Source organism: Chanodichthys erythropterus, chromosome 20, assembly GCF_024489055.1.
Source record: "Chanodichthys erythropterus isolate Z2021 chromosome 20, ASM2448905v1, whole genome shotgun sequence".
NCBI lineage: Eukaryota > Metazoa > Chordata > Actinopteri > Cypriniformes > Xenocyprididae > Chanodichthys > Chanodichthys erythropterus.
The window spans coordinates 36,952,382-36,977,095 of record NC_090240.1 but is presented as its reverse complement, the minus strand read 5'-3'; the positions used below and the strand labels follow the sequence as shown (position 1 = coordinate 36,977,095).

The window sequence follows — 24,714 nt, the reverse complement described above, 5'->3', positions numbered from 1 at the left end:
AAATATATTTAATTAAGTCTCTCATTCACCACTATAAAAGTTTACCCAAATATGACGTTAAAGTGTTTGCACATTCAGCAGAGATGAATTAGAAACTGTTCCTTATTCATGACTGTGGGAGGGGCTATGACATCACTGCAGCTGAGAGTAAGAATTCAGTGAAGGTGAAACTAAATAAAACAGATGAACTGGAAACTTCTTCAAACAACTTTATTCAGACACACAGAAGCTATTGATCGCAGCTGATATTCACTCAAAGGTAAGTTATAGATGTAATGTAAGAGCTTGTTCGGCAGTTTTAAACTGGAATACTATTAGAATATTGTTAATGAGTATATCATTCTGGCTGTAAATTAGAGTTTGATATGTGCTGTCATGTCACACAACTAAAAGACTTCAGAAACAGAAAGTACTTGAACACAGCCCCCTCCATAACACTTATAAAAAATTATAATTAGCAGACTCACTACATTATCCCAACTCCAAACATAAAATGATCTTATATTGTATAACCTTAATAGATGTTTGCATGTCAGGATATGAAAATTAATTTATTTGAATTTCAGGTTTTTGAGGGAGAAATGCACAAGCTACCACACAAGTTAGACCAGTTTAAAAGACTGAGTAAGAATTTAGCTGCCGAAGTGTTGTCATACCTGTGGTCAGTTAGCCTAGTGTTGTTAGTTAGTTATTAAAGAACGGAATTGGAAAGCAGCACAAGATTAAACACAGTTCATGAGCTGTGGATGTCAAGAGACAGATACAATGAAAAATGTGTGATTACGTGGCACTTGGGAAATAAATATTTTGTCAGAATATACAGCTACATTTGAAAGGCCATCAGTGGAGAAGTACTTAAAACATTTCAGTTTACCTTGGTATTATCAAAATTGCTAATACAACAACGTAGAAGAAATATCGTCATTGTTTTTTTCAGTCATGGCATCCTCCCGTGGTCCAGCACTAAATGAGGAGCTCCAGTGCTCCATCTGTCTGGAAGTGTTCACTGATCCAGTCTCCACTCCATGTGGACACAACTTCTGCAGAACCTGCCTGAGCAAGTGCTGGACAAACACTTGGTCCTGCTTCTGTCCGCTCTGTAAAGAAAGATTCAGCAAAAGACCTGATCTCAAGATTAATACAACACTCAGAGATGTTGTGCAACACTTCAAGAAAAAGCTCAATCTAGGAGAATCTGAGGTGTTCTGTGACTTCTGTGATGAAAGAAAGCAGAAAGCTGTGAAGTCCTGCCTGACGTGTCAAAGCTCTTACTGTGATGATCATCTGGAGCCTCATCGCAGAGTCCCACGTCTAATGAAACACAAACTGATCAACGCTGTGGAAAATCTGGAGAATTATATATGCCAGAAACACGAGAGACCTCTGGAGATGTTCTGCAGAGATGATCAGACGTGTGTTTGTCTGTCCTGCACTGAAGGAGAACACAGGACTCACAACACTGTTCCTATAGAGGAGGAGAGTCGAGAGAAGAAGGTAAAAAGTTACAGACAAAACACTTTAAATACCCAATGAAATGCATCTTTGAAATGCACAAAACTACAATTGGGTCTTTAAATGGTTTTCAAAATCAATATTCAAATAAGAGTTTGTCAGAAGATGGAAACAAATAATAATAAAATTCAGTGATAAATGTGTTTTTCTCTGTATGTAGGATCAGCTGGTTCAGACACAGACAGATGTTCATCAGATGATCCAGGACAGAATGAAGAAGATTCAAGAGATCAAACACTCAGTAGAACTAAGAAAAGTGAGTGGAAAAAATGATTACAGCACAACAGCAGTCTCAAAGTACAAACTGGTATTGGCCGAAGCACCAAGAGTAACAACAGCAACATAGAAGGTTCACTAATTGTAGTCATAACAGGCAAATGGTCAGGGCAGACAGTAGACAAACAGAAACAATATACAGGTAAACAAGTCAGGTTCAGAAGGCAGGTAGCAAGAGTCATAAATAATAATAATCTAAAAAGGGTCAAAACCAGGCAAGACAATCATGGGGAAAATGCTCAGAGATGTTAGCCTCGGCAAAACAAGACTTGGCACTGAGCCTAGCTTGGCCATGAAATGGTGGCCATAAATAGGCCATGAAATGGTGCACAGGTGTGTGCAATCAGTCCAGTTATGTGAGTTCTGGGATTTGTAGTCCAATTACTAATACTTGGTTGAGAGAGAACTCCGGTGGCAGACAGGAAGTTCAGTGATAGCGTTCGTGACATTAATAAAGGTGCTGAATTTAATGGATTTAAAAAGTCACATATTTCTTAAACTATCATTTTAAATTAATATGTAAATACATAATACATTAATTTGCTTATTGATCTCATTCATCAGAAGAACATGGAGAAAGAGAAATCATCCAGTGTTGAGATCTTTACTGATCTGATCCGCTCCTTTGAGAGATGTCAGTCTGAGCTGCTGAAGATGATGGAGGAACAGCAGAAAGAAGCAGAGAAACAGGCTGAAGATCTCATTAAAGAGCTGCAGCAGGAAATCACTGAGCTGAAGAAGAAAAACACTGAGCTGGAGCAGCTCTCACACACTGATGATCATCTCCACCTCATACAGGTCTGTAAACATCTGTCTCTTCAGTCATCATGTACAATATTACAGGACAAACTCACTATTTCCCAAACCTGATGAGCTGCCTCTGTAAGCAAAAGAGCAAAAGAGAATTTATAAAACATTTAATGAACTTTATAAAAAATAAATACTTAATGTTTCTCTCTTCTACTGTAGATGTACTCACCCCTGTACAGCCGTCAAAATGCCAAGAACTGGAATAGGATCCGGATTGACTCTGATGTGCATGTGAACCCTCTGTATAGAGCTTTGGCTCAACTGAAGAAAACTCATAAGACACTAAATCAAAAACTCAGTCAAACTGGTATGTGATTATAAAATACACTGCATAGATATTTTTTGTCAGTTGTCAGTAATGAGAAATATTTTTAAAGGAAATTCTGGGACAAATCCAATTTAAGGATCTGTTATGTGCTGGTGATTACCATAGACAATTATTTAGTCTCAGTTTGTAGGATTGCTTAGAAAATATAACCATGCCATAATCATCAACTTAAAAACTCCATATTAGCATTAGACTGGAGTGATAAAAGTCCATGGTGGGGTAGACGGAGGTGGGATAGGCTGTGCCCCTTTATAGTCCAGACAGGGAGCACAGGAGATTCAGAGATGGCCTCAGTGGCTGTAACAGAGGAGTCAGGGACGGCCCATACACACCTCCATCTTTGGAGGTGTGTATGGCCCAGACACACAAGATGGCAGTAGCTATTGTAGGAAGTACTGAAGCCAGGGGATGGACTTCCGTGACCACCGGACTTGGGAGCTCCAGGCTAGAGAGCACAGAGACCATGGGACTTGGGATCACAGAGATCACCAGACTTGAATGCAGAGAAATCACTGGTGAAGGGAGAGCTGAGACCATCGAACTTGGGACCACTGATATAGGCCAGAGTTCTCTGATTTCTCTTGGCAGAGTTTTTAAATTTCTTCTGCTGGATCTATTGTGGGTCAGGTCTTCTATGACATAAGGGGAACTCAGAGATGAGGAAAACTGGATTCAAGTGCAGATAAAACTTTAATAGTAATTAAAAAAACTAAACAGTAGGAAACAAGGAACAGAACAAAAACACAAGGAAACAAGAAGCACGGAGAAAATTAACCAATAGCTAGGGAATAAGATGACCAAGTACAAAAGAAGCACAAGGGCTATATATATATATATATATATATATATACACCAATCCGGCATTACATCATGACCACCTACCAAATACTGTGTTGGTCCCGCTTTTGTTGCCAAAATAGCCTTGACCCATTGAGGCATGGACTCCACTAGACCCCTGGAGGTGTGCTGTGGTATCTGCACCAACATGTTAGCAGCAGATCCATTAAGTCCTGTAAGTTGCAAGGTGGAGCCTCCATGAATCGGACTTGTTTGTTCAGCACATCCCACAGATGCTGGATTGGATTAAGATCTGGGGAATTTGGAGGCCAAGTCAACACCTCAAACTTGTTGTTGTGCTCCTCAAAACATTCCTGAACCATTTTTTCTTTGTGGCAGGGTGCATTATCCTACTGAAATTATCCTGCTCATGTGTCCACTTTTGGTTCTTTCGGCGGTGGACAGGGGTCAGCATGGGCACCCTTACTGGTCTGCAGCTATGCAGCCCCATACACAACAAAAGTGATGCACTGTGTATTCTGACACCTTTCTATCAGAACCAGCATTAACTTCTTGAGCAGTTTGAGCTACAGTATCTCGTCTGTCGAATCGGACCACATGGGCCAGCCTTCGCTCCCCACGTGCATCAGTGAGTCTTGACCGCCCATGACCCTGTCTCCGGTTCACCACTGTTCCTTCCTAGGACCACTTTTGATAGATACTGACCACTACAGACCGGGAACATCCCACAAGAGCTGCAGTTTTGGAGATGCTTGGAATTTGGAAAAAATTTTCACTTGCTGCCTAATATATCCCACCCACTAACAGGTGCCATAATGAAAAGATGAATAGGTGAAGTGACTAACACTGAATATCTCTTCATCATGGCACCTGTTATTGGGGGAGATATATTAGGCAGCAAGTGAAAATTTTGTCCTCTAAGTTGATGCCTTAGAAGCAGGAAAAATGGGCAAGCACAACAACAAGAGGAGCACAACGAGTTTGAGGTATTGACTTGGCCTCCAAATTCCCCAGATCTCAATCCAATCGAGCATCTGTGGGATGTGCTGAACAAACAAGTCCAATCCATGGAGGCTCCACCTCACAACTTACAGGACTTAAAGGATCTGCTGCTAATATCTTGGTGCAAATACCACAGCACACCTTCAGGGGTCTAGAGGAGTCCATGCCTTGACGGGTCAGGGCTGTTTTGGCAGCCAAAGGGGGACCAACACAATATTACATTTACATACAAGGAATAAGGAGGAAACAACACCTGGGCACATAACAATAGAAGTTTTCTACCTCACAAGGATAATTTAGACACATTACAACTCAAATAAATAAAAAGTTCTGGCATGAAACTCTAGATGTTGTAAGCTGATAGGTCTAACTCATTTGGTAGCGATCACATCATTATTTACATAGCACAGCTGATTTGTTGTTGTCATGTCAGCAGCCAATGAGCTGCAGCTCAACAATCCAACAAATACTGGTAGTGTTTGCTGTTAGCAGTCTGCAGCGCACTTTCAGAAACCCTTCACCTTCCTCAGCTCCACCTGTATAGATCTGCTATGGGGGTTTAATTTATGTATGTTACATGTGCAGCTGCATGTCTTACATGCTCACAGCAATGTTTGTGAATGTACTGGTAGCAAGTCTCGGTACTTGCTCTGCAGCAGCGTAGCAGATCTACATTTCCATGCCAATCTATTACTATACAAATTTCCCAAGAGTTGTCATGACAGGACAATTTAGTTACTGAATAATTAATATGCCCTTATACTTTTATTATAAGTACATTAACTGTAAAAACATTGTGTTAGAAATCGATGGATGAGCCACATTTACATGCCACTGAATAGAGATAATCTCATTGTTAACCTGAAACTATTCCTACAAATAATTCATCATCTTGTATTATCTGTGTCCACAGGGTTGAAGTGTGTACAGAAGTATGCAGGTACAGTGAGATTGACATAATTTTCTCAAATACACTTTGAATACTTTGTTAATCTGTATTATATATGTACTGTATGAACAGCTGTGCTCTGAAGTTGATTGATAATGTCTGATCTCTCTCAGTGGATGTGACTCTGGATCCTGATACAGCAAATCCATATCTTATCCTATCTGATGATGGAAAAGGAGTCAGTCATGGAGACACTGAGCAGGACATCCCAGAAAACCCAAAGAGATTTGATGTCTGTTTTTGTGTTCTGGCAAAGCAGGGATTCAGTTCAGGGAGATTTTACTATGAGGTGCAGGTGAAGGGAAAGACTCAATGGAGTTTAGGAGTGGTCAGAGAATCCATTAACAGGAAGGGGGAGATCATACTGAGTCCTGAGGATGGATACTGGACTGTGACTCAGTTTATTGAGAATAATTTTTTAGTTTTTGATTATCTATGTGTCTCTTTATCTCTGAAAGTGAAACCTGAGAAGGTGGGAGTGTTTGTGGATTATGAGGAGGGTCTGGTCTCTTTTTATGACGTGGGCACCGGCTCTCATATCTACTCTTTCACTAGTCAGACTTTTACTGAGAAACTCTATCCATATTTAAGCTCATGCCTTAATAATGAAGGTAAAAACTCAAACCCACTGATCATCACACCTGTCAGATAAAATTATCAAATAAATTCCCCAGACGTTAAACATTAAACCTGGAAAATGTATCTACGCATGTGCTGTTGTTAAGGATTAAAATATGTACAAAGCCAAAATGAATCTGCACACCAAATCAAAAAATTAGATTAATTCATTATGCAGTCTACACCATTTTACTGCAAAGCTGCTGTAGATTTAAAGATTGCGTTCTTTTAATTCAGCTAAGAGTAACGCCGTTATGCATCAGTCTTCTATTGGTCACATGACTTTATGTGATACAAATTCACAGGGCAGAGTTCACCAAACTTGAACTCCGGAACGCAATGAAATTCACATGAACTTGTGTTTCCTGACTCACACATTCACATGCATATGAATGGAAGTCAATGGAACAAGAAGTGTGACTTACCTTTTATCTAACTGGGTTATGCTAACCATCCAAACCTAAGTAAAAACACTGAAACCATGGAAACTCATTTCTATAAATAATGCCATTTTTTACTTCATGTGTGGATTACAGCTTGTAATGAGTCCATTTCTGAAGCCATTTTCTCTCTTTGTTCTCCAGCTGTTAACTTGAAATGAGATTTAAAATGTTGCAGTTCTTCAACTACAGTATCTGAATAAATACATATTAAATTCTGTAACTGATATCGCTTGTATTAAACTGCATGCTAATAAATATGCAAATACAAACTGCAGAATAAACATCTCACATAAACATTTTGGACAGACAGGACATGACATTTACCCACCACAGTGTCCTCTAGAGGCTGAAACAGTACAAACACTTCTAATGGATGTAGAGTTTCTTTTTGTGATGACAATAACTCAAATGTAGTGTTTTGATTTAAGCAAAAGTTAAGGTGGAGTTGACACAAAAACCCTGATTTGATTAGGGACATTAAACACAAATCATTTTTGTTCTAAATAAAATCCAGGTACTTCAGCCAATAGTTCTATTAACTATGAAAAGTTTCCTCCATTGCGAAAGCGCCTTAACTGATGCAGACCTGAAGGTTGAAATGTTGTGCTTTCAATAAAAGTTGTTTGGAGCTTTTCAGTGTACAGACATCATGCTTCTTTCTCCCATACTTTACAGTAACAGCCTAACTACAACCAAAATGCAACATAATGAAATATAAAAATGTTTTATGCTTGTTACACATCACAAATAAGTGGATCGTGTACAATCCGAATTTCGGAAAAATTGGGACGCTTTTTAAATGTGAATAAAATGAAAACTAAAGGACTTTCAAATCACATGAATCAATATTTTATTCACGATAGAACATAGATAACATAACAAATGTTTAGACAGAGAAATTTTTACAATTTTATGCACAAAATGAGCTCATTTCAAATTTGATGCCTGCTACAGGTCTCAAAAAAGTTGTGACGTGGGGGAGTGTTTACCATGGTGTAGCATCTCCTCTTCTTTTCAAAACTGTGAAGATGTCTGGGCATCGAGGTTATGAGTTTCTGGAGTTTTGGTGTTGAAATTTGGTCCCATTCTTGCCTGAAATAGGTTTCCAGCTGCTGAAGAGTTTGTGGTCGTCTTTGACGTATTTTTTGTTTAATGATCCACCAAATGTTCTCTATAGACAAAAGAGCTGGACTGCAGGCAGGCCAATTCAGCACCCGGACTCTTCTACGACGAAGCTGTGCTTAGTTGGCATCTGCAGATGGCACGGCGGATTGTGTTTACCGACAGTGGTTTCTGGAAGTATTCCTGGGTCCATTTAATAATGTCATTGACACAATCATACCGACGAGTGATGCGGTGTCGTCTGAGGGCCCGAAAACTACGGGCATCCAAGGTCTTCGGCCTTGTCCCTTACGCACGAGATTTCTCCAGGTTCTCTGAATCTTTTGATGATGTTATGCACTGTAGATGATGAGATTTTAAGGGATGCACAATCTTTTTACGCATTCTTTCACAGATTGGAGAGCCTCTGCCCATCTTTACTTCTGAGAGAGACTGCCTCTCTAAGACATACCTTTTATAGCTAATCATGTTACATTTAGCTTGAATGCAATGTATATCGCTTTGGATAAAGGTATATGCCAAATGCATACATGTGAATGTGACTCAGGATCTGTTAGATTAATTTTCATGTAGACTATTTGAAGTTGGAAACAGGCCTCAACCCCTGCGATGTGTGGCAGTAGCAGCAGTGCAAGATCGATCTCGGGAGAAATTATCATGTTATGAAATACCATAACATTCTCAGATTTATTAAGGCAGAAGGGTCATATTCAGAAGATATACACAAGATATAGCAGAATCGTCCAAAATGTCCAAGCCACCCAATCATAGTACTCAGCCCTTACTATATATGGCAGATTAAGAAATATAATAATAAGAGAGGTCAGATGTTCAAATGTACGTGTGTGTCTTTAGTTCCTGTTTGTGTGCGAGTGTGTCCAGAGCCTAGTTCTTGTTTTGTTTAAGAGTGTCCATGATGTGCAAATAACATAACGGAAAGAAGTTACACAAAGGAGGTCTTACACAAGAATAGTCAAAAGTGTAGACTAAGAAATAAGAAAATATTAACAGGCCCCATTAAGTGATTTTAGGAAATGCAGTGGCAAAGTCAAACATTTTAGGCCACAGTAATGAGGGGAAAAAAAAAAAAAAAATCTTATTCTTATTTCATTTACCCTGGTGGGACTGTTTAATAGACAAACTCCACTCATTATATGAGAGCGTCATATAAGCGTGTCATTTTATATCAATACACATTAAATAAACATAAAAATAATTGCACAAAGTATATAAATGAAATAGTTTTCAGTCACTTGCCTTAGAGAACTGTTGTGACTTAAAATAAAAATAGTGTTATGACTGCAATAACTAATACAAACTAACAATGAAAATAGTTGACAGGACAATAAGTTTTATTGTTGATTAGATCTGTATGTTGAACGAAGAGCATATGTCGGTAATGTCACTTTACAGGAATGAAAAACATACTGTAAAGAAAAACATGCTAATTTTGGATTTAACGTTTAGCATAGTAAGTACAGCAAATTACTTTAAAAGCAACTCTTGAGTGATTTGAATCCATTTCTTCTTACATTTACTGACAGCAGACAAATGTCATGTAAAGAAATAAAAATGTAAATAAAAAACTTGAATAATTTGACAACTATAAGAATGTTACCATGTAACCATGTATATGATATTTTAGACTGTGTGCCCACTTTTTTTAAAACATGCCTTCATTTATTTTTGCTTCTTGTCAAATGACTTTATATATTGTATTGTTTTATCTTTGTAAAAGACTCATGAAATCACAGAAGATTTCATTGTGAAACATGTTTCATGTGTGTCCTTTCTATCAAGCTGCAATTGTGTAAACTTGTGTAAAGTTTGTATCAAGTTAAAGTTTCTTACACTGTTACAACCTCAGCAGGGATGAAATAGGAACTGTTCCATATTCATGATTATGGGCGAAACTATATGACATCACTGCATGTGCGTGAAAGACTTCACAATATGTGAAAGTAACAGATGAACAGTAAGCTTCCTCAGTTTCCACACTTCATTTGAGAAACTCTGAAATCAAAGACCAGATCTGATATTCACTCTCAGGTAAGTGATGGAAATGTAAGAGCTTGTTCAGTAGTTTAATAGCATGAAGCAGCATCAGATTGTTCGTAGAAGAACTGCATGTCATTTTTTTGGCTGTAAATCAAAGTTAGATTTTTTGTGGTCATGTCACACTTTAGAGATTTTAGAAACAGGAAGTATTTGAACTGGTGACAGAATAACCAAATGAAAAATCTGAATGATTATTTTTCTAGTACAAGTCACAAGTCTATTAAATAAAAATGACACCTGGTGTTTACAGATGTTTATTTAGTGGGTTATATATATATATATATATATATATATATATATATATATATATATATATATATATATATATAAATATCTTTTCATGATTGTATAAAATGTTGTTGTAAAAAAACATTTAGTAGCCCAATAGATCTAAATACAGCTATCTGAAGCATCAGGCCAGCAGTCTCAGATGGGAAGTTAGAGGCGGAGATTATAGGCTCAGTGACGTTAGGCTTAGTGATGGAGGCACTTCTGTCAGAAACTGCTGTTATGTATGCCTGCTTTGACTGATTTATTGTGGTTCATAGTTTAAGTTATGATAGTTTTTAGATATAATACTTTTTAAACATGCAACATCCATAACACAAATTGAATTACTCAGTGCACATGACTTGTATTATGAAAGTTGCTATCTTCAGCAATGTAGCTGATATATTGTCATTACTTATCTTTTCAGTCATGGCATCCTCCAGTGGTCCAGCACTAAATGAGGAGCTCCAGTGCTCCATCTGTCTGGAAGTGTTCACTGATCCAGTCACCACTCCATGTGGACACAACTTCTGCAGAACCTGCCTGAGCAAGTGCTGGACAAACACACAGACCTGCTTCTGTCCACTCTGTAAAGAAACATTTTGCAGAAGACCTGATCTCAAGATTAATACAACACTCAGAGAGGTTGTGCAACACTTTAAGAAGCTCAATCTAGGAGAATCTGAGGTGTTCTGTGACTTCTGTGATGAAAGAAAGCAGAAAGCTGTGAAGCCCTGCCTGACGTGCCAAAACTCTTACTGTGATGATCATCTGGAGCCTCATCACAGAGTCCCACGTCTGAAGAAACACACACTGATCAACGCTGTGGAAAATCTGGAGGATTATATATGCCAGAAACACAAGAGACCTCTGGAGATGTTCTGCAGAGATGATCAGACGTGTGTTTGTCTGTCCTGTACTGAAGGAGAACACAGAACTCACAACACTGTTCCTATAGAGGAGGAGAGTCGAGAGAAGGCAAGAGTTACAAACAAAACACTTTTACCTTTGTAAGCTTTATAACCTTATAAGCAGGTGCGATTTGTGAAGGGTGGACCATTGGGTATTTCATGCAGTTGTTAAAGTAACATTTATAGAAACTTTTCTTACTGGGAAATGCTCATACACATAAACATCTACGTTTGAGCAGATTACCTCTGTACCTCTTGTTGGTTTCATACGGATTACATAATTAGAGAGTATTTGTTTTCGACTTGAAGTGGCTCATTTAAATTTCACACTTCAAGCTTTCTATAGATATATTTCTTATCATGACTGAGGCAAGTATACACTCAGTTTCGGATCATTTTTGTGACACACTCCAGAAAGGAGACTGAGACGGCAGAAAGCACATCCTCTTTGTTTTCTTTATTTTACAAAAGCGCAACATTTTGTTGTTATTGTGAGTGTACACAAATAAAATAAGTTTCGAATGATGTCTTATTCTTATATGTATGGCAAAAAAACAAATATTAAAACTGTTATGAGAGAGAAAAAAAATCGAAGAGAACACTTTCATCGAACACTAATGTGCTTCAATATTTCATACAAAATAATCACAAAATGCAATAACAGAATGTGCTTGTCACGATATCCATTCACCAGTCCAGTCACCACAGAACACTACATTTCCCAGAATCCCTCCTGGCTCACCACATCTGTCAGCCCTCTGAGTTGGATCAACACTATGCTCAATACCCACTTTAAGATGGGACTGGATGTCTCCTGGTCATTGTGATTTACTCTTGGTTGATTCCAATAATTTCATTCTCTGGCTAAATGGTTCAGATTCCTTGGTTGAAGAAGTTAATCCCCTCATCCAGTCCCATTCCGAAAGCATTTGGACGCTCCAACTCAACCTGAATCTGCAACGAAATCTTCCACATCCCTGAGCATTGGGACCATCTCATCTGCTTCAGAGCCGGCTACAGGATTTAGCCAAGAGCCTGCTCCAGTATGCTCTCCAGAGTCCGGTTCATCCCCAGAGTCCAATCACAAGCCCGTTCCAGTCCCAGAGTTTCATTACGAGCATGTTCCAGCCCTAGAGTTCAGTCACCAGCCTGTTCCAGCCCCAGAGTCTAGTCACAAGCCTGTTCCAGCCCCAGAGTTCAGTCCCGAACCTGCTCCAACCCAGCGTTCAGTTATAGGTCCATTCCAGCTACAGAATCTGCCCCTACTCCAGATTCTGAGCCAAGTCCAAGGACTACTAAAGCTTCAGTGCCTCATTTAACCTCAACTGTAAGTCCAACCCCTGATCACAGCCCAGAGTTGGCTCCAGCCCCTGACCTTAGTCTAATGATTGCTCCAGCACCTGAGCACAGTACAGAGATGGCTCCAGTCCCTGAGTTCAGCCTCATCTCAGATTTCAGCCATGAGTCCGCTCCAGCCCCAGAATTCAGTAACGAGTCTGCTCCAGTCTCAGAGTTCTGTATCGAGCCCGTTCAGGCCTCAGAGTCTGTATTGGAGTCCACTCCAACCCCTGAATCAACATTGGAGCCCATTCTAACCCCTGAATCAGCATCAGAGCCCACTCGTACCTGTGAGTTACCTCTAAATTTATCTCCAGTCCTTGAGTCCGTATGAGAAAACAACCAAGAGTCCTCTCCAGACTACAGTCCTGTGATGGCTCCAGCCCCTGACCAGAGTCCAGTGATGGTTCCAGCCCCTGACCAGAGCCCGGTGCCCACTCTCATCCCTGAGCTCAGCCTGGTACCTGCTCTACTGCCAGAATCCTCAGCCAACATGGTCATCATGCCAGAACCCAACCAGATACTTCCAAGCCCAGAGGGTTCAGAGACCCCTCTGTCAATGATTGTTCTCGCTATTACGGCGGTGGCCATAATGTATGTTGGCACGCTGCTCTCCCACTCGTATTGAAGTGGAGGTATTCATCCCTGAATTACCTGTTTGCCCAGATGCGACCACGGAGGTCATTCCCGAGTTTCCTGTCTGTTCAGATGCGACCATGGAGAGTGCTTCCAAGTCTTCTGTCGGTCTAGAAGTGACCACTGAGGTCATTCCAGAGTTTACTGTTTGCTCAGAAGTGACCACAAAGGTTGTTCCAGAGTTTCCTGTGTGCCCAGATGTTATCACAGACGTCGTTCCCTAATTTCCGGTTTGCCCAGATGCGACCACGGAGGTTGCTTCCAAGTCTTCTGTTTGTCTGCATGCAACCACAGAGATCGTTCCTAAGTTTCCTGTTTGCCCAGAGATGGCCATGGTGGTTGTTCCCGAGTTTCCTGTCTGTTCAGATGTGACCATGGAGGTAGTTCCCAAGTTTTCTGTCTGTCTATATGTGACCCTGGAGGTCGTTCCAGTATTGATTTGTCAAGATGTGATCAAAGAGATCATCCCTAAGATTTCTGTTTGCCCAGATAAAACTAAAAAGGTTGTCCCCGAATTTCCTGTTTGCCCAAATGTTGCCACAAAGGCTGCCATGATCTACTGTTCTCCATGCTCCTACACTGTGGTCAGAAGGTTACTAGCCTTCTCTCCACAGCCCAAGTGGCCTATGGAATTTCCTGTTCTCCTGTGTCCCGGCCACGAAGGCTGATCTGATCCCCTGTTCTCTGAATTTGATGAAGTGGCTGGAAATTTTTGTTAGCCAGAGTTGCCATGAAGAAGTTAGACTTATAGTGTGTACATCTATAATATCTAACAGTAAAATGACGCCTACATTTCAGAGATAAATGCCCGCATACAAGGTTTATTTATTCCTGAATTAAACTAAGACTGGTCTTTGTGTTCTTAGAATTGAGAAATTTAACATCTTTTTTTCAAAAGATGGAAGTTATCTGTTTTTCTCTGTATGTAGAATCAGCTGTTTCAGACACAGACAAACGTTTATCAGATGATCCAGGACAGAATGAAGAAGATTCAAGAGATCAAACACTCAGTAGAGCTGAGAAAAGTGAGTGCAAGTTAAAAAAGTGCAAAACTGATAATGCATTATAATATCTGCTATCTGCTTAAAGGGGTCATGAACTGCGTTGGTTTATTGTTTTATAATGTTTCCTAGGGTGCACTTATAAAGTTAGTATGCTTTTTACATCCAAAATTGTCATAATTTATAAATAAAAGGCATTTTTCCTACCCTGATTTTAGCCTCTGATTTGAACGCTCTGTTGTAAGGGGCGTGTCTGCTGTGAGACTTCAGTGTAAACGCCCACTGCTGTGATTGGCTGACGTCTTTGCATATGAAATATCCAAGTATTGTTCTCTCTTTTAGTGCGTTTTTACTATTACAACTCTCAAGGTTAACTAATCGTGAAAACTGTTCCATTACATTTAGATCTATGGCATTATATTGAGATTGTGGCATGAAAGGTTGCAGAGATGATCATTGTAGTCGATCACAGACATGTTGTTGTGCGCATGAAAGCAGTGATCTCGTCATTGCAACTCAATTTCTGTACACTAACAAATTCTTTCATTTTTACTAACAGTGCAAACACGATATAACTAAGATTCGTTGATTAAAATAGGAGTTTTGCGCGTCAGTCACTGATAAACTCGCGCTGTTTGATTGACAGCTTCAGCGCACACTGCTCCAGCGATTCCAAAGGGAGCTTTCTTTGATCGCTTCCGTTATATAATTTAATCACCATTAAATAACAGATTATTTTCATCCTACTAAGAGAAACAACGCAAGTTGACGTTTAGTCACGGGTTTGATTTATTGCTTGGTAGCTTGATCTGGTTTAGCACCACGTAGGCCTATGTTACTTAGGTATTCTATTGAATGTCATGTGCGAATCGGTGGGTGGGGCTATACAGACAGGGATGAAGTAGGCGATGATCTTCTTCCTCAGAGGCAGTGCTTGCTGCCCTTTGACGTCGTAGATCCCCACTTTGTAAATCCTGTTGTTTGCTGGGTCTGGTGTCAATTAAAGCTTTTACTGGACTAACAAGGAAGATTTCAGCTCTAAAACTTGCAGGATATTCTTAAAGTATGATGACCTCTTATATGTCAAAAGCTCAAGGAAAATTTGATTTCTCAGTTCATCACCCCTTTAAAAAAAGGGTCTAAACATTTGGATTAAACATTTAAAATTACCTGAGGTCTGTAGATGATCAGAGAATTAAATTTTTTGAGTGAACCCTTTAAATATACATGTGAACTTAATGTATGGACTTAATGTACTTAATGTATGGATCTGCTAACTGTTCTAATTCATCAGAGAAACACAGAAAAAGAGAAATCATCCAATGTTGAGCTCTTCACTGATCTGATCTGCTCTATTGAGAGATGTCAGTCTGAGCAGCTGAAGATGATGGAGAAACAGCAGAAAGAAGCAGAGGAACAGGCTGAAGATCTCATTAAAGAGCTGAAGCAGGAAATCACTGAGCTGAAGAGTAGAAACACTGAGGTAAAGCATCTCTCACACACTGACGATCATCTCCATGTCATACAGATCTGTCAACATCTGTCTCATCAGTCATCATGTGAAATATTACAAACACTCAATCTGTGCCACAACTTACAGACAGTCACTCTTGAAACACTCATATATATATACAGAACAGAACGAAAGAGTAAAAGAGTTTCAAATTAGAAAAATATTTAATTAACTTAATAAAAACAATTTAATAGTCTTCTCTCTTCTGCTGTAGATGTGCTCATCCCTGTCCAGGCGTCCACACACAAAGAACTGGACTAAGATCAGGATTGACTCTGATGTGAATGTGATCCCTCTGTATAGAACTCTGACTCAACTGAAGAATACTCTGAATAAAAAATTCTATCACACAGGTATGTGAATTTCAAACAGTGAATAGATTTCCTATGTGAAGTTCTATCCAAACTTTAACTCATGTCATTTGACATTGTATGATGGTGGACCCTGACCAGTCTCTGGTATTGGAACAGGAGGTTTTGACTCTCTTGCGAAAAGGAGCTATAGAATGGGTTCCTCCTAGATTTACGGATGGAGGCTGGAGGGTTGCATCCCATTCTAGATTTACGCATACTAAATCGCACAGTTCAGAAGTTCAAAATGCTTACACTCAAACAGATCATCCCACAGATCAGATCCGAGGACTGGTTTGTGACAATAGATCTGAAAGTCGTCTACTTTCATCATATATCCATCCATCCTCAACACAGGGAGTTCCTCAGATTTGCTTTTGGGGGCAAAGCATATCAATATCGGGTACTTCAGTTCGGCCTAGCACTTTCACCCCTTTACAAAATGCGTGGATGCAGCTCTAGCTCCTCTGAGACTCCAGGGCATTTGTGTATTAAATTATATTGACGATTAGTTGATTTTAGCTCAATCCGAGCTCATGGCAGTTCAAAATCGAGATGTCGTTCTGTCCCACATGCAAAAATTAGGGCTGAGACTCAACGCCATGAAGAGTTTACTTCTTCCAGCTCAAAGAGCCACCTTTCTAGCTGTAGTTTGGGATTCAACTATGATGCGGGCATGTCTATCTCCTGCTCATATAAATTCTATTCTCTCAGCCGTAAATGGGGTGAAACTAGGCCAGTCACTCACTGTTAAACAGTTTCAAAGACTGTTAGGTCTGATGGCAGCTGCTTCCAACGTAATACCTTTTGGTCTGCTGTACATGAGACCTTTAAAGTGGTGGCTCAGGACCAAGGGGTTTTCTCCAAGGGGAAATCCGTTTCGCATGATCAAGGTCACACGGCAATGCTTTCATACCTTAGTCATGTGGAAGAAGCCTTGGTTCCTGTCCCAAGAACCTGTGTTGGGAGCTCCTTGTCATCACGCAATGCTAATGACGGATGCTTCCCTCAAAGGTTGGGGGGCGATCATGAGTGGTCATTCAGCTCAGGGTCTTTGGGAGGACCGTCTACTTTCCTGGCACATAAATCGGCTGGAAATGATGGTGGTATTTTGAGCTCTCAAATACTTCCTCCCAGACCTGAGGGGCCATCACGTGTTGGTCCGCACAGACAACATGTCGGTGGTCTCTTACATCAACCATCAGGGGGGTCTGAGGTAACGTCATCTGTGCAAGCTGGCCCATCAGATCCTCCTATGGGCCCAGGGGAAGCTTCTCTCTCTGAGAGCGGCTTACATCCCAGGGCATCAGAATGTGGGGGCAGACATCCTGCCGAGGCAGGGGCTGAAACCTGGGGAATGGAGACTTCACCCCGAGGTGGTGGAGCTCCTATGCAAGAATTTCGGCCAAGCAGAAGTCGACCTATTTGCATCAAAGGAAACAACACACTGTCCGATGTGGATCTCTCTGTCACATCCAGCCCCTCTGGGTATGGACGCTATGGTACAGATGTGGCCGAAGCTACGTCTGTATGCCTTCCCCCAGATTGCTCTGCTCCCGGAATTCTGGAGAGGGTTCGCCGGGACAAGGTCCGTCTCATATTAGTAGCCCCTTTCTGGCCAACCCGAGTTTGGTTCTCAGACCTAGTATCTCTGCTCGACGGCTCTCCACTGGAGATTCCTGTCAGACAGGACCTCCCGTCTCGAGCACCTGGCCTCTGAGGGGGCTAGGTTCATAGAACCCGGTCTCTCAACTGAGGTTGTGGAGACCATACTCCAGTCCAGAGCTCCCTCTATGAGGAAATTGTATGCAACTAAATGGAAATTGTTCTCTTCTTGGTGTAGACAACATCAGTCAGACTCTGTCCATTGTTCTGTCAGCTCTGTGCTAGAATTTCTACAGATTAGGTTCTCTGATGGATTATCTCCTTCCACCTTAAAAGTTTATGTGGTTGCTATATCTGCTTATCATGCTCCAATAGGTGGCTTATCTGTGGGGAGAGATCCTTTAGTGATATGTTTTCTTCGTGGTACTCTGAGGCTGAGGCCTTCACAGCGTACAAGGACTCCGGCCTGGGACCTGGCGATTGCTTTGGAAGGATTAGCATCTGCTCCCTTTGAACCTCTGGAAGAAAGAATTCTATTCTAAAGACTATCTTCTTGCTGGCTATATCATCTCTCAAAAGGATTGGAGATCTTCAAGCACTGTCAGTTGCCCCTTCAAAACTTAATCTGCTTTGTTAAGGCATTAGACACTTATGTCCACAGAGCTGCCCTGTGGTGTAAAACAGATCAACTCTTTGTCTGCTATGGGTCTCTTAAGAAGGGAGGTCCTGCGTCCAAGCAGAGGATGAGCAAGTGGGTTGTTGAGGCTATCTCACTAGCTTATGAGTCTACCGGATAGCCTTCTCCCTTGGTTGTCCGGGCACATTCTACTAGGAGTATGGCTGCTTCAAAAGCCCTAATTTCAGGGGTTCCTCTCCATGATATCAGCTGGGTGGTCCTAACCGCATACTTTTATTAGGTTCTATAACCTGGACTTTGGCTCCACTCTGGGGTCTGCTGTGCTTTCGTCTTAGAGTAACAGACAGGCACTTGTCATTATGGCGTAGTTGGGATAAGGTTCCCAATGCATCTCGACGCAGCTCAAAGTTCCCATGAAAGAGAATGTCTCAGGTTATGTATGTAACTCTGGTTCCCTGAATAGGGAACGAGATGCTGCGTCGCTTTGCCATACTTCCTGCGTGCCTGTGAGCACATTGCTTCAGCCTATCAGAAGCTGGCGTTCTTTGTTCTGGGTATGCTTTATAGTTTTCTGGTCTGTGACGTCACACGCCATGGGACCGATTTCATAAGTGCTTCATGACGCAATCATCCAGGAGCATTCCCAATGCATCGCAACGCAGCTTCTCGTTCCCTATTCAGGGAACCAGGGTTACATACGTAACCTGAGACATTTTCAGACCAGCACGCCCATGGATGAACAAATGGGCACAAATGCATTTGCTATTTAACTCCCTCGGGTCGGCGGTCACGCCGGCGTGATCACCGTGTTTTTTTTCTAACCAGTGTGAAAGGGACTCAAAATACTCCGTCAATGTTGCACATACAATTAAGAGCTATACACCATTTTAATCTGTGGAATATCTTCTTTTATTTGTGTACACTCAGAGTAAAAACAAAATGTTGTGCTTTTTGTAAAATAAAGAAAACTAACATGATGCGTGATCTCTCGTCTCCCTCTGAACGAAGTCCAATCTGATAGTTCTCAGAAAATGAACTGTAACTTAGTGAATACTAATCACAAAAAAATTAGACTTGTGTCTAAAGAAACGTTGAAATGTCAGGTTTTAAATCGTGTAAGTCAAATCAAAAACAAACCTTCTGTGTTTATGTAATCTGTATGAAAAGAGAGCCATGTGAGAAGTCCTTGATTCAGCTCATTATCCGCTAATGCGGCCACGCCCACGGAGTCAGCGCTATTCAGAGGCAAATTCAGTCAATACATGCATTCATCATCTCAATCGTGTATTTATTGTCTTGAAAAGTGTTTTGAATAGCCATAGTTAGCGATCTCTGGCCTCTGTTAGTTCAGTTATTTCCTGGATTGCCTATTCTTCTTTAGCATTGGCATTTGTGGACTAAAAGTGCACAGAGCGCCCTCCGGCTGCAAGTATGAATTGTAAACACAGTATCCAGCGTTCACAGTGACGACAATAAATAATGAATAAATACTCCTCTGTATAGAAAATTGACATAAACATGAGAATCCATCAATATTTCTCCAAATGTGCATGCTTTTAAGCTAAAAGCCTATATGAAATGCCATAGAGGTAACATAACTGTTCAGACACTTTGTATCATAGAAATGCATTATATTTTAATAATAGAATACCATTATTTTAAATTGTAATAATATTTCACAGTATTGCTCTTTTTTCTGTATGTTTGATTTACATTATGATGAGCTTGAGACATGATCAACAGAGGGTTTTTTCACAGCCTATCTGACTGAAAGGCCTCATTATTTATGCAGGTCATTAGAGCTCTTTTATGCGATTCTTTTGTCTTCTCAGGTGAGAATCACCCATTATTCATGATTATTCACGCCTCCACGCATACTGTGTTTCTTGACCAAAGATGTTTTAGAAAATTTAAATCTCTCTATTGTTTTATATGAAGGAGTAGGAATGATAATTTTTACATAATTTTGAAGCAAAAACTCTAGTCTACAACCTCCAATACCCAGAAGTCTTGTGAACACAGATTTAATATATATTTTTTAGCTTTATTTCAGTGACTTAAGTTTTTTGTTTTTTCAATAACCACGCATAAACGTTATTCCTTCAAAAATACAAACATGTACATACATGTTCCTTACATATTATTGTAGCCTAGTTTGTGCTGAATACAGTGTAATGACACTTTTTCCATTAATATGTTTATGAACAACTGAAAAAAGCACAAATGTCAGGGCATGTCAAAACTTCTCCAGGCCCCAAATCAGCCTCAGACCCCTGAGGGTTAAACAATGTGGCGCAGGCCGTGAAAATGATAACTGTGTTGGGATGAAACTAGCAAAAAACACTTGCGTCGTGCCTGGCACCGCATTGCTCCAGGAGTATGATAGGGCCCTACATCTCAAATAACACACATTTTTTCCACTGAAAAAAAAAAAGAAATTTAAGCTCAAATAGGCAATTAATATTAAAGCTTTAATAAAAATACAAGCTTCACATTTCTGCTTTTAATCCATGTGGTATGTTTATCCCATAGACTTCTATTTTAAGTAAGTATATTTAAACATTCTGAATTCTGTTACAATTGGATGGACAAGCCACAATTACATGCAAGTAATGCTGCCAATAGAAATAAACTCATTAACCTGAATTATTCCTATAAATAATTAATCATTATATTGTCATCTGTGTTCACAGGGTTGAAGTCTGTGCAGAAGTATGCAGGTACAGTGTGACTGACACAATTTCCTTCAATACACTTACAGTATAACATGTTATAATCAGTATCATATACTGTATATCTGAAAATGTTTGGTCTCAAGTTGATTGATAATGTCTGATCTCTCTCAGTGGATGTGACTCTGGATCCTGATACAGCACATCCATGTCTCATCCTGTCTGATGATGGAAAACAAGTCAGTGAATGAGACATTATGCAGGATGTCCCAGAAAATCCAAAGAGATTTTATGCCCTTTGTGTTCTAGCAAAGCAGGGATTCAGTTCAGGGAGATTTTACTATGAGGTGCAGGTGAAGGGAAAGACTGAGTGGAGGTTAGGAGTGATCAGAGAATCCATTAACAGGAAGGCAAGGTTCAGACTCAGTCCTAAGAATGGAGTCTGGACTGTGATTCTGATGAATGAGAATCAATACAAAGCTTGTGAAGATTCATCTGTCTCTTTATCTCTGACAGTGAAACCTGAGAAGGTGGGAGTGTTTGTGGATTATGAGGAGGGTCTGGTCTCTTTTTTTGACGTGGACTCCAGATCTCATATCTACTCTTTCACTGGTCAGACTTTCACTGAGAAACTCTATCCATATTTTAACCCATGCGATAATGATGATGGTAAAAACTCAAGTCCACTGATCATCACACCTGTCAGTTAAAATGAGTTTAAAAAAAAAATGAAATCTTAAAAGATTACCAATGGATGTACTGTTTTTAATGGATAAGAATGTTTAAGGGAAGAAGAAAGAGAATTTGCACTAACCACAAATAGATTTTACTTACAATTATAAAGAAATTAATATATGATAGACAAAATGTGTACAAGTGCAAAAAAGAACAGTTTATTTGGGCCCATAAAAAATCTAACGCTGGCAAAACATGGAACTACAAGTTAATTGTACATGTGCATGGTCAATTTGTTATGAGTCTATACATTTCTAATGAACACAATGATTTGTCTGCTTTTGTTTTTCATTGATTCTTTTTTCAAATATACTATAAAAATTTAACATAATATGATTTAATCTTTAATGGTGAAATTCTACATAATATCCTAAATTAACAAACTTTTGTGTTTCTACATGTGGTTTTGTAAAGAAAATTCTGAAGCCATTTTCTCTCTTCTCTCCAGCTGTTAACATGAGATTACTTGTGAAATGTTGAGGTTTTTGGTTGACAATGGAAGAACTGCAAAATCTGAATAAAGACATGTTCAGTTCTTTAACTGATATTGCTCATAATCTAAACAGCTTGCTAATCATGCAAAAACGTATTGGAGAATGATTCAAGCTTATGAACATCTGCTCACATAAACATTACAACAAATAAATGTGATATGAATAAAACATGGAGGATCTTTGTTGTTATATCAGTTTCAATTGACTGAATTATTAAATATACATGAAACATAAAATGAAAGAGCCGGAGACGGTGGGAACAAACTTCTCCATCAGTGTAACCATCGCAAGCTTCTCCACATCACTGACAGACAGAAACACAATATCAGCTCTCTGGAAGATTTTCACTCATTAAATATCATATTAATGTAGTACAATTTATGTTTTTAAACAAATCTGAAGTGCATGAACACGTCACAGCTGAAATTAAACTGCTGTTAAACACTGAAAGTCTTACCCATACGGGATCTTTCTGATGCTCTGCATTCCCAATCCCTCTATCCGGAACAAAACGTTCCTCAACACTTGTGACAGCGGGTTCTGGAACGTGATCTTCACTGTCAACTCGTTACACACCACAACGCCATCTAGAGGCTGAAACCGTACAAACAAAATCAATGGATTTAGAGTTTCTTTTTGTGATGAACTCAATCTTGATGGATTATCTCGGCAAAGGAGAAGTGCTCACTAACACAGATTTAGACAGATTTGTGAACAATATTTGAGAGAAATAGGCCTTTTGTGTACATAGAAAAAGTCTTAGATCTTTGAGTTCAGCTCATGAAAAATGGGGGCAAAAACAAAAGTGTTGCGTTTATAATTTTGTATATCTAGTGGTCTCTGTTCCTCAGAGAGAGACACCTGAGAAGGTGGGAGTGTTTGTGGATTATGAGGAGGGTCTGGTCTCTTTTTATGACATGGACTCCAGATCTCATATCTACTCTTTCACTAGTCAGACTTTCACTGACAAACTCTATCAGTATTTTAGCCCATGCCTTAATGATAAAGGTAAAAACTCAAGTCCACTGATCATCACATCTGTCAGATAAAATGAACAAATAAATTCCCCCCCAAATATGAAACATTACACCTGGAAAAGTTATCTATACATGTGCTGTTTTTGAAGGATTAAATTATGTACAAAGCCAAAATGAATCTGCACACCAAATCAAAAAATTAGATTGATAATTCAAAGTAACGAGGCTACAAATCATCTCGGGTTACGACTGTAACCCTGGTTCCCTGAGAAGGGAATGAGATTCTGCATAGAAGACTATGGGGAACGCCTCCAGCATGATAGAGTCTGAAGCACATGTAGAACTAGTCCAGTCTAAAATTAGTGTTGCATCATGATGTCACATGTGACACCGTACACAGAAGCTACAAAGGGGAGTCGGCACTGAACAGTGTTAGCTTCTGATAGGTTGAAGCAATTCGTTCTCAGGTGTGACAAAGAGATGCAGCATCTTGTTCCCTTCTCAGGGAGCAAAGATTACAGTCATAACCCGAGACGTTCCCTTTCGAGGGAACTCACACTGCGTTGAAGACGACACTTTGGAGAAGAAAATATCTACTGCACCACAATGACTAGTGCCTGTCCTGGTGTGAAACTTGTCAGGCACAGCTCAGGACGAGAGGACTTGAGAACCTGGTGTTGAGTGCAGATCCAAGCTATAATATCTTATGAAAGTATGTGAGGAGATCCAGCCAGCGGCATCACAGACCTCTTGAAGGGAGACCTCTGATAGCTGTGCTTTAGAGGCTATCACTCCTCTAGTTGAGTGAGCTCTTATCAGGAGAGGCAAGGACTAACTGAACACATCATACACATCCTCCACAATCCACCTGCTAACTGTCTGTTTAGAGGCAGGGGAACCCTTCTTAAGTGACCCAAAACACAAATAGTTGGTCAGAATTCCTCCAACCTGAGGATCTCCGTACATAGGCCTCTAGGGCCCGGATAGGGCATAATAGGTGTAGCCTCTCATGATCAGCTGACATGTGGTGAAGGATGAAGAGCCTGCAGGATGATAGACTACACTACATTCGATGGCCCCTTGGGCACATATCCCGGCCTAGGATGGAGAATAGCCTTTACCCTCCCAGGAGCAAACTCAAGGCAAGCGGGATCAACAGATAGTGCCTGCAGGTCCCCAACCCTTTTGAGGGATGTAATAGCTAGCAGGAAGGTCATTCTGAAAGCGAGAAACTTCTCAGACACCTCGTCAGTGGGTTCGAAGGGTGCAAGGGATAACCTCTCAAGAACCACTGCCAGGTCCTAAAGAGGTACCCTGGCTTGGACGACAGGAAGGAAACAAACTATCAATTGGTGTCTCCCCAAAGGGCCACCACTTATAGGTGTGTGGAAGGCAGCTATGGCCACCACATAGACCTTAAGTGTGGACGGTGAAGGACCACTCGAGAATCAGGGGCCAGACCCATAGCTTCCACAGCTCCGGCCGGGGATGGTGTATAATGCAGTATTCATGAAAAAATGTGCATTGTGCAATAAAGAAAAACTTTATTATTTTTTAAATCAGTAAGTCTCTAGTGATATGTCAGTAAATATGTTAATAGATTTAAACTACATTTAATATGAAATAAATGTATTTTAAATATATTACTTTTTTTACTAG

At 40.1% G+C, this 24,714-nt stretch overlaps 1 protein-coding gene and 1 pseudogene across 1 annotated transcript; both read left to right on the top strand.

The window, feature by feature from the left end:
• The first annotated feature begins 939 nt into the window (after positions 1 to 939).
• On the top strand, positions 940 to 6,327 carry LOC137009771 (E3 ubiquitin-protein ligase TRIM39-like). Its single transcript, XM_067372264.1, has 6 exons — positions 940 to 1,494; positions 1,673 to 1,768; positions 2,353 to 2,586; positions 2,758 to 2,905; positions 5,640 to 5,666; positions 5,789 to 6,327. Exons 1-6 carry the CDS (start codon positions 940 to 942, stop codon positions 6,325 to 6,327), a joined length of 1,599 nt encoding a protein of 532 aa, XP_067228365.1.
• A 3,494-nt stretch (positions 6,328 to 9,821) lies between these two features.
• Positions 9,822 to 23,813, top strand: LOC137009772 (E3 ubiquitin-protein ligase TRIM39-like; annotated as a pseudogene).
• The last annotated feature ends 901 nt before the right edge of the window (positions 23,814 to 24,714 follow it).